We start from the raw sequence: 10,373 nt of genomic DNA, 5'->3' as shown, positions 1-10,373 counted from the left end.
TGCTCTCCTCTATCCATAGATCACACTCCCCACCAGGTGCTCTCTTGTACCACTAGATCACACCCCCACCACCACCAGGTGCTTTCCTGTACCCTAAGGTTGCACCCCCTATGTGCTCTCCTGTACCCCTTGATCACACAACCGCCCCCAGGTGCCTTCCTGTACCCCTATATTACATCCTCCCACCAGGTACCTGCCCCTCTCATACCTCTGGATATATGTATAATATTTAGGCCTTGCTTCTGACTGACCGGAGTACAAGGCAAGGATGCTCATTGTCACCCCTGACCTTCTCACTTGCTATATAGTAGAACCTCTCATTACGTGTGAACATAAGGAGGTGAGGAGATGAGGACACTCCTCAGCCAACAGGGGCCCCCAATAAATTCTGCACGGGGCACTCTGTTGGCTACAATCATCCCATGCTATCTGGCTGTAGGTCTTCCTTTCATTACAGTGTAAATAGTGTTGGATGCATGGAGCAACCTGATGGGCAACATAAAAACACCCAGGATTAATGCCCAAACAAATGGAGGGGGGTGGGGGGTGGTAACGTCACAAACCATGATATAACCATCCATAGTATAGAGCAATATTTGTAAAATCTGAAATAAAGTCTGAAAAGTGAAATATTTGGATAATACTACTAGTGTTATACAAATCCTATCTATACAATAATATCAGGATGTAAGATATACTAGACCCACGAACATAGTAAATAAAATGTTATCAGGTACATTGATAATATATGCTGTATAACAAATCATCATCTATACATTGGGCCTGATTTATTAAAGCTCTTTATAGCTTATCATGGGAGAACCTGGATCATCCAACAAACCTGGAATAAATCTTGTCCGGGATTTAAAACATTTGCCAACTAATAATAACTAATAATTCAAATGATTTGAAGGATAAACATTCCAGGTTTGCTGGATTCCCCATTTTCACGTATGATAGTCAATCTTCTCCAGTTTGGTAGAGCTTTAATAAATTGGGCCTATTATATATTTACCAGTGGGTAAAGCTTGGGGTAGGTTTTAGCAGAAAATGAACACCATGCTCCAGTTGTAAACAAGGCGTATGGGCGTATGAGCTTGAGGGGGGTATTTATAAATATATATAGATAAATAGATAGATGCATCCGGGGTATCAAAGAAGTTGGTGGACTTTTTATTATTCCTTTCCTGGCTGCGAATGGGCAATTATTTAACCTCACCCTAACCATTATAACGGAAAAATGTTGGAGTCTACACCTATTCGGTTTCATTCTTTAAACCTGAATACTGAAGTGGAACATACTTTACCATCATCTCTTGGCAGTCACAGCACCTACTCTTCACCTTTCTTATTTGTTCACCTCCTTCACCAATCATGAAAACACCAACAATGTGAGTCTCCATAAAATCCAGGAAGCCAGTTAGCGAGACACGTGGGGTTATTGAGACAAACAAACTGATATATTTCAATGACATTGTAAAGTGGTGTTGTAAGCATTTATGTAGCACTATGTTCTTTGAGCACTGATGGACTATGTTGATTTGAATAGCTCATCAATTAGTAAAACACATTGATTGAAGTTGCCTCAAACAAGCCTCTCTTTCTTCTCCTTCCTTAATTTTATTTACCAATAGTTTAGAGGGGTAGAGCATGCTGTGTGCCTTTGGTTTCAAGGCACTTGAGGGCCCCATTAAAGGATCAGGGCCAATATTGAATATCTTGGATAAGTGTGATATGTCCATCCCCATGTTTTAGCATCAGCTTCACCTTTTTTTTTTTTTTTTTTGAAGAATAAGGTCTTGATCCGTGTAACTAGGAGACAATCTTGGACTGGTCTAGGTGGTGTTCTAGGCACGCTTTTACCCATAGGGACTTGGCACATTTACTCCACTACATAAATAAGGGGCAACAAATCTAAAGAGAATATTTTCCTCAATTAAAGAGAAGTTTTTCTCAATTAAGTTTACAACCTAGAAGTTAATTTTCAAGTTAGTGAGTTGAAGGTTGTTATGCCATGCCTGCTTTGGCAAGGGTTGGGTAATTAGCCTTGGTAGGCCTCTTCCATGGTGCCAAAAAACAGTTTGGAGCCAATATGTGCCCTTTGGCAGGAGGGCACATGAATCACTAGGCAGTCCCGGCATCTTCCTATAAGACAAAACAATCATATTTCTGGCAGGCACGGTGGGCTAATAAAGGAAAATGGCAGCAATGTTAACAGTAATGTTTTTTTTAAGGCACACTTTAAAAAGGGCCCCTGCTGGCCTGAAATTTGCAACCCCTGAAGGGGGCACAATTATATCTGACAAGTTATGAGGAAGGGGACAAAAGAAGGAACCCCAGAATACAATGGAGAATAAGGCTTCCAGATCAGAAGCATTGATTCCTGGAGTAAATTTTATCTACTTTTATTCGGGTACCCTATGGAGGTATAGGAGGTAATACATTTCTTATTTATAGGTGGTTTTGCACTAGTTTGGGGACACGTTGTTTTACTTTCAGCCTAGCTTCAGCACTCTGTATGTATATAGATCTGTTATTTATAAAATAAAAGTAAACTCTGGCTGTGATACTCACCTCCTCTCCAGTGCTTCCCTCTTCAGACAGCTGTGTTTAAGTGTCTGTCTTTCTTCAGGCTTAATGGCACCCAACATCATTTAATCCATTTCCAGCAAGCACAGGGCTGAGAACAAATATTTGTAGCGACACTACAATGCTGCAGAAAATAATGTTTTATCTCTATAGGTCAGCTTTGAAAATCAGCGATCAGCCAGGAGTTTTATTGCAGAAGGAACAGGTAATTGATCTTCTGCAATTAATCACACTTACCTGATCGATATCTTCTTTTAAAGAATCGCTGAGCTGCGCATGAGCATCTAACACCAGCATATGCCAGATTTAGTTCCGTTTACCATTACTGAAGACTGAGGGGCTGTGAAAAGGCCTTGGAAGGTGACTACTGACTAGCTCAAATACAAACAAATTTCTGCAAAGACTGCAAACAAACAAACAGTACAGCTTTATTTTTTGCACAGAACAAACATTTTCCATTTTCCAGTGTAAACGTAATAGCTTTAGGTGGTCTCACAGGTCATACAAAAAGAAGGCAGTGCAAAACATTCACAATGATCACAAATCTGCATTTTCGAGTGTATGTAAAAGTGCTCAGGGTGGTGGCACAGAAGTTACATGTTACAGTTTGCCGAAAAAAATTAGAAATATGCGGAAACTTTATTTCTCGCAATAAACAAAAATAAACCTTTTAAAACATCTGAGCTTGAAGTGGTCTCATGATCACACAAATAGAAGGCAGTGTGACACATGCACAATCTGATAAATGATCATTTTACAAATATTTCAGTGCATGTCGTAGTGCTCAGGGTGGTGTCACAGATGTTATATATCACAGTTTTCACAATAAAGGTAGAAATATATGTAATAAAGATTTTTTCAAAGTAAAACATAAGAAACTATAGTTTGAAACATAACGATTCCTCTCCTTCTACAGAATTGGCCTGAATGCTGTAGAGCTCTGCACCCATCCAGTGACCATTTGTAGCTACAACAGGCTCTTACAACATCCAGCAATTGTTTTTCTCAAAGTACTGAGGTTGATTGGTAGCTCCAATAGCCTTTTACGAGATACAGCAATTTTTTTTCTTCAAGTTTTGGGGTTTGTGGTACAGGCAGGGTCCATTCAGGCCATCAATTTCTTCAATGATTTTGAAAAAAACCTTTTGGCTTTCCTGTAACAGAAAAGAGAGGAGTTGGTGAGTTACTGAGACATCTTGAGATATCCGATAGAAGGCATTTTTCCAAAACTAGTATACAAATTTATTAAAGGATAACTAAACAATCACATAATTTATTCTAAACTAACCCGTGCCTAAACAGATAAAATGCCTTAACAGACTCAATGGCTTTGATTTATTAAAGTTTTCAAAGTCTGAAGAGAATACACTTTAATCAGTGAAGCTGGGTGATCCAGCAAACCTGGAATGCATTTCTTCTCCGTCATTAGCTGTTTTGTTAGCATATGTTTTCAATTCTGGACCAAATCCATTCCTGGTTTGCTGGATCACTCAGCTTCACTGATGAATGTCTATCCTCTCCAGCCTTGGCAAGCTTTAATAAATTAGGCCCAATATGTGTATGTAAAAATTACAACAGTGGGCTGATGCAATAAGGAACATTTGGAAATGTAATTTTGCCTCAGCAGGACCCTAAAAATGTACTTTCCCTCTGGAATTCTGCCTGGTTTATGGTGATCAGCCTCAAAGCTATATATTTGCATTTTGCGATCCAATTGCTGCTTCGGACTTACCAGATTTGGAGACTTCACTAGTCTGCTACACACTGTTCTCCTAATTAGTGGTTCTGATATGAAAAGGCACAGCCTCTACAAAGATGGCCATGCAAAGCAGAACAAGGGACAGTGAGCACATACATAGCACCATAGGCAATACTGGCGATTAGTTCTTTGCCCTTAGTCTACTTTTTTTTGGGAGGGGGGCTATGGGTTATAATGAACAGTTCCACTCTAACACTTACTTCTCAAGCTATTTTTTTTTATTCCTTCCTTTAACAAATACAGCAATCATAAGAATCTTCACATCTGGCATTCCTCCGCTGTGTTTGAAATCTTGGTACTCATTGTGCACTATTGTTCCTCCCGCCAGCTCTCCATCAGTGCCATGTTCTGTGAAATATTAGGGGCTGGTAGATGGAATACTGGGCACATTGGGAGACCAGGCATTCAACACACCCAGAAAAACAGACTGTATATCTTCAATTGAGCAAAATGAAGTCATAATGTTTGTTGGAAAGGTATTAAGCATATCTGATTCTAAAACAAAACTTTAATCTAATACAGCTTACTGGTCCCTATCAGTGGCTGCATTAGCTTCTTTTTTTTCAGGATAAATACATATTTTTTTCTATCATATATTTTCATCTTGAGAAGCAATCTTTCACCTAATGTAATGAAGACAGATTAGCAGAATCAGCTGATTTAAGACTAAGACCTAAACTGATGAAAGTCATTCTATCTGAATTTACTAAAGCAATATGAAGCATTGACAATGCCCTGTGTGCCACTCTCTTTAAAGCTTTACTGGTTTAGTAAGATGGTGAGACAGTAAAACAGTGTGACCCTTTGGTGATTTCCAACAGACTTCTCCAGCTCCACCTGTAGCACGTGTTCACGTTTCTCACCATTCTACAGTCTATAATGGTCTTTTGTAGCATTAAATATAATAAATATTAAGTGTGGCCCTGGTTGTCAGGGCTTGTCTCCGACAGGTTAGGACCCTTGCATCATACTGCAGGGTTCTCCCCAGGCACTTAGCTGGGCGCACCACCCAGCACTTTTCAGCACCCACCCGGATGTTTTTCGGTGGTTACCAAAGAGTTTGTTCACAATACAGGGGCTGCCACCCACCTAAAATTTCTTCCCACCCGACTTGAAAAAATTTCTGGGTTGAGCACTGTACTGCATATATTTAATTACTGGAAAGGTACATTCCAAATGCTAAAAAGCTCAATCTTTACCTCTAGATCTTTTGCGGACACTTCCATGAATGGCGCATCCCACATATCTGCCATTGCTCTCCCTTCGTCTGGTGAAATTGCATGACTGCAGAAAAAAATAAATCTGTATCTCAAATGGCCAAATGCTACCAAATAAAGTAGAAGAGAATAATAAAACAATTACCGATCTGGAGGATTATCCTTCTTATTCCCCACCAGAACAACAGGCATGCTGAAATAGAAAAAAATAGATACAATAATGCTTTATTTGCTGTCCAAATTAAAATCAACCCAGAAAAGGAAATAAATGTGTAGTTTGTAATCTGCATCATGACTAATTTACATTATGTTTGTAATTAAATAGTACTTTTTATCTTTTATTGAAGAAATGGAAGATACAAGCTCAAATCTCTTGGACATCTAAAGATGAATGATTCTTTTAACATTAAAGAAAATAATACACACCGTAGTTTCCCTGTTTTAGCCTCCAGCTTTCTATGTAGTCCTGATGCAATATGAAAGCTGATAGGAAAGAAAGAGAAAATCAAATGTCAATGCCGCTACAATCCTAGTAGAAAAATCAGTAAACAGAGATTCCTGGGGCTGTTCACTAAGAGAGCTCACAGACTTTATCAGGGAGATCAGTACACCAACCTTCTCAGGGAATCCACCGAATAAACTATAATGTATCCATCAACTCCAGAGAGGTAGGATGGAGGAATGAAGGAAAACTCAGCCTGTAGAATAGGAAGACTATAGGTCATCTATTGTTACCATTATATTATACTATATCCTAAAGGACCCAATAACTTACCTGACTTGATGTATCCACCACACAGAGTTCATATTCAGCCCGATCCATGGAAAATATTTTTGTAAAGTCTTAGGAAAGGCAATAGAAAAGAGGTGATGGAAACAAACATTTACACTGATTAAACATGTCCTGTTTAATATTACATTAAAAATTCAGCTACAAATGATCTCTATGGCCATGTTGTACATAGTTCTCTGTAGATTCAATGCTACCTTCTGATCTCCAAAATCTTAGCTCTTCTTAGTACTCCGTATGATTGGATGGTACTAGCTAATTTCTATGGAAGGTGGTTTTTGCTATTTTACATGGCCAAATGGTACTTGTTGCTGTCTATGCTCATATAGTACTTGATGCTCTCAATGGAGAGATAATACGTTTCTCTATTTTTCATTATGGTCTTACTGCTCATTATGGTCAGCTAGTACTCTCTGAGTAGGCTGGTACTTACTGCTCTTTGTTATGAGATAATACTTATTGTCTTCTATAGTTGGGTGGTACTTGGTGTTCTCTATGGGATTTGGTAATCTCTATCTATATATATATAGGTAGGTGATAGAAGGATATATACTGATATGGCCCCACAAACCCAGCTGGTACTCTATGGCTGAATGGCACTTAGTGATCAGTGACAGTGATTAGAATTCACTCCCTCTATGTTTGAATAGGACGTTACATACCTATGCTCAGATAATACTTCTCCAGGGTTGAGTGTTACTTACATTTATCTTCGCTCGTGTGGTAATCATGGATGAATTCTCCTTTGATAAATTGGAGGATCAGGGAAGTTTTACCTGAAGAATAAGGAATGGAAAAGGTTATGATGGTAGATGGAGCCCAGCCAGACAAAATGAACCTGCAATTGTGATCCAGGTATATAAAGGGGCTTAGAACAGTGAGCCCAATATATAGGGGTCTACAATAGTTAGCTGGGTAAATATAGGGGTCTAAATTAGTGAGCAGGGTATATATGGGGGCCTAGAATGGTGAGCCTGGTATATATAGGGGTCTAAAATAGTAAGCTGGGTATATATATGGGGCTAAAATAGTCAAGTGGGTATATACAGTGGGCTAAAATAGTGAGAAGGGCATATATTTGGGGCCTAGAATAGTGAGCCAGGTATAAATAAGAGCCTACAATAGTGGGCCAGGTATTTAAGGGGGTCTAGTATAGTAAGCTAGGTATATATAGGGGCCTAGAATAAATAAATGGGTATATATTGGAGCTTAGAAAAATTACCCAGGTATATTAAGGGGGTCTAGATTAGTGAGCCGGGTATATATGGGGCCTTAGAATTGTGATCCAAGTATATATGGGGGATTAGAATAGTGATCTGGGTATATATAGGGGCCTAGAATATTGAGCCGGGTATATACATGTAGTCCCCGTGTTAATTCCAAGATAGGGACTGTAGGTTTGTTCTTAAATTGAATTTGTATGTAAGTCGGAACAGGTACATTATTTTAATTAATGCAATTAGGACAGATGTTTGTCTCAACATAATATTAGGTAGTGTGGTGTCAGCTACTGTAAAAACTGTGCGTTAATGACAAACAAAACAAAAAAAAAAATCTTTATGAAGCCAAGACATTCATTAACTTCTGAAGCAAGCTGTGCTTTGATATGCAAAATGAAACAACTGCAGAGTGTGTCTTGGTCATTAAAGAGTTACAGGAGGTTGCAGAAGAGCTTACCCCCTGAGATCACCCACAACCTCAGCTGTGTTTAGCAAAAGATTTCCTCTGCAATCCATGCAGACTGTCCCCCTCCAAGCCATCATCCTGCACAGGGACAAGCAGTGAAGCCCCGTTTGGGAAGGGCGTCCATATGTCAGATGTCCTTAACCTGAGGACTGCCTGCATAGGGACCTAGAAAAGTGAGCTGGGTATATATGGGGGGTAGAATAGTGAGCTTGGTATATATAGAGGCATAGAATGAGCTGTGTATATTCAGGGGCCTAGAAATGTCAGCAGGGTACATAGAGGGGCCTAGAATGGTAAGCCGGGTATATATGTGGGATTAGAATAGGGAACTAGGTATATACAGGGGCCTAGAATGGTAAACCAGGTATATATGTGGGATTAGAATAGGGATCTAGGTATATACAGGGGCCTAGAATAGTGAGCCAGGTATATATATGGGGAATTAGAAAAATGATCTGGGTATTTATAGGGGCATGGTATATATGGGGGAAGTCAGCTGGCTATATATAGGGTGCAAGAATAGCAAGCAAGATAAATATTTAGGGCCTAAATGAGTAAGGTGGGTATAAAGAGGGACCAAGAACAGTGATCTGGGTATATATAGGAGCCTAGAAGATTGAGCCCAATATGTATAAGAGCTTAGAATAATCCGGGTGATCCGGGTATATATAGGGACCTAGAATAGTGATCCGGGTATATTTAGAAATCTAGAATAGTGACCCGGGTATATATGGGGGATTAGAATAGTGTCCTGGGGTAACATTATCCTACACCTGGCAATCTGATTGTAAAACCTCTATGATATCTCATTCACATCTACCAGAGGCCGACCCAAACCATCTGCTCCGATGGTATCTAGGAGGGTAGGTCGGGCTACAAAGTGTACGGGGAGCCTCATGGTGTCGGGGCCCCTGGAAAGCAGCAGGTGTGGGCCCAGAAGATGAAGGGCACCATGACTGGGCTGAGCACCAGCAAGGGGACAATACAATTGGAGCAAAGCAGCCACCCGAACACATAGCAGGCACCGCACCTACATCACATCAAGCCCCTTCCCAGCCACTTACCGACCCCTCCGAGTCCCAGGACGACAACTTTCCGGTACTTGGCGGAGGACATGTTGAAGCGCAGAGCCACAAACTCACAAAATGTCCCCGGGGTAAAAGCCTACGCAAAAGAAGAAGGAAGAAAACCTTTCGCAGAATCTACCAGAAGGTGGCGCCTTTACCCGGGGTTCACGTAAAGTGCTTGAAGAGGAACTACGTGAGCCAATAGGAGCAACGGGATCGGAGAAGAACGAAGAGGCACGTGACGCCCAGAGCAGTCACGTGAGGCTTGCCGACAGCGTAAGTACGCAAAGATGCGAGGAGCTCCCAGAGGAGCCGCTTTTACAAGTCTACAAGTAAGATTAGCCGTAAGTTTTCCTTTTTACTTCTAAATCTAAAAGAAAATGCAAATAACGTGATAATAATGAACTTACAGAGCTTGTATGTATGCATTGTGTGTGTACGTAGCTTAAGTACGCTCTATGGTTGTTTGTGTATAGTCAGGTAGCACTGTACTTACTGCTCTTTATAGTTGGATTGTACTTACCTATTCTCTATAGTTTGGTGCTGCTTGTTGATCAATAAGGTACTTATCAATCTTTATAGTCAGATTGTGCTTACCGCTCTCTATAATTATCCATTTCTTACTGCTTTCTGTGGTCAGGTAATACTTACAAAAAATTCTAATGTTTTGTGTAGTAGGAAGTAGTTTAGAGTAATGAATAACACATGTCCACTGCAGTGCTTAATGCATTAAGGTTCTCAGTCAACAAAGCCTAAATTAACGCTAAGTAAAACATATTTTGAACATCACAGTTCTGATTTGCTAAAGGAATCTACCAAGTTGAAGTATTACCTGCACTGATAATTTTACTTGTCCCAGTGAATCCAGGGAATATTTACTTTGCAAAGAATACTTAGTCATATGAAACAAAAGTAAGATTTTTCTGTGCATACTTAAATGGTTGAATTCAGCAGATTTCCAAATTGGGTTTTCAGGGCTCTTTTAAATGAGCACAAAGTAGGAGCAAGCTGAATAGGAGGAGGAAGACCATTCCAGAAAGTCGGGGCAGCCCTAGAAAATCTTGAAGCCGTGCGTGTGATGAGGTTATCAGTGAAGAAGCCATTAGTAGTCATTGGTGGAGCGAAAAGAGCGGCTAGGGAGTATTTTTCTACCAGGTCAGAACAGTAAGTGAGACAAGAACTGTGGAGAGATTTGAAGGCAAAGCACAGGAGCTTGAATTTGATTATAAGGTGAAATGGAAGCCAATGAAGACATACTTAGTAAT

The 10,373-nt window shown here is 40.0% G+C and overlaps 1 protein-coding gene across 1 annotated transcript; it reads right to left on the bottom strand.

Moving 5' to 3' along the window:
* Window positions 1–3,516: 3,516 nt before the first annotated feature.
* Window positions 3,517–9,200, bottom strand: LOC140344919 (GTP-binding protein Rheb-like). The gene is made up of 8 exons (XM_072432106.1): window positions 9,106–9,200; window positions 7,060–7,131; window positions 6,341–6,408; window positions 6,181–6,263; window positions 5,992–6,048; window positions 5,711–5,758; window positions 5,548–5,632; window positions 3,517–3,743 (listed from the first exon to the last, which is right to left on the bottom strand). Exons 1-8 carry the CDS (start codon window positions 9,155–9,157, stop codon window positions 3,633–3,635), a joined length of 576 nt encoding a protein of 191 aa, XP_072288207.1. The 5' UTR covers window positions 9,158–9,200; the 3' UTR covers window positions 3,517–3,632.
* Between the last annotated feature and the right edge of the window lie 1,173 nt (window positions 9,201–10,373).

Source organism: Pyxicephalus adspersus, unplaced genomic scaffold (genome assembly GCF_032062135.1).
Source record: "Pyxicephalus adspersus unplaced genomic scaffold, UCB_Pads_2.0 Sca175, whole genome shotgun sequence".
Taxonomy (NCBI): Eukaryota; Metazoa; Chordata; class Amphibia; order Anura; family Pyxicephalidae; genus Pyxicephalus; species Pyxicephalus adspersus.
The sequence above is the reverse complement of the archived record's forward strand: the minus strand, read 5'-3'. Positions and strand labels throughout refer to the sequence as shown.

Coding starts and splice junctions, on each gene's coding strand:
- LOC140344919 (XM_072432106.1), bottom strand. CDS start 9,157: ATGTCCTCCGCCAAGTACCGGAAAGTTGTCGTCCTGGGACTCGGAGGG. Junction 7,132..9,105: donor CCTGGGACTCGGAGGGGTCG/GTAAGTGGCTGG, acceptor CTTATTCTTCAG/GTAAAACTTCCCTGATCCTC. Junction 6,264..6,340: donor TGGTGGATACATCAAGTCAG/GTAAGTTATTGG, acceptor CCTATTCTACAG/GCTGAGTTTTCCTTCATTCC.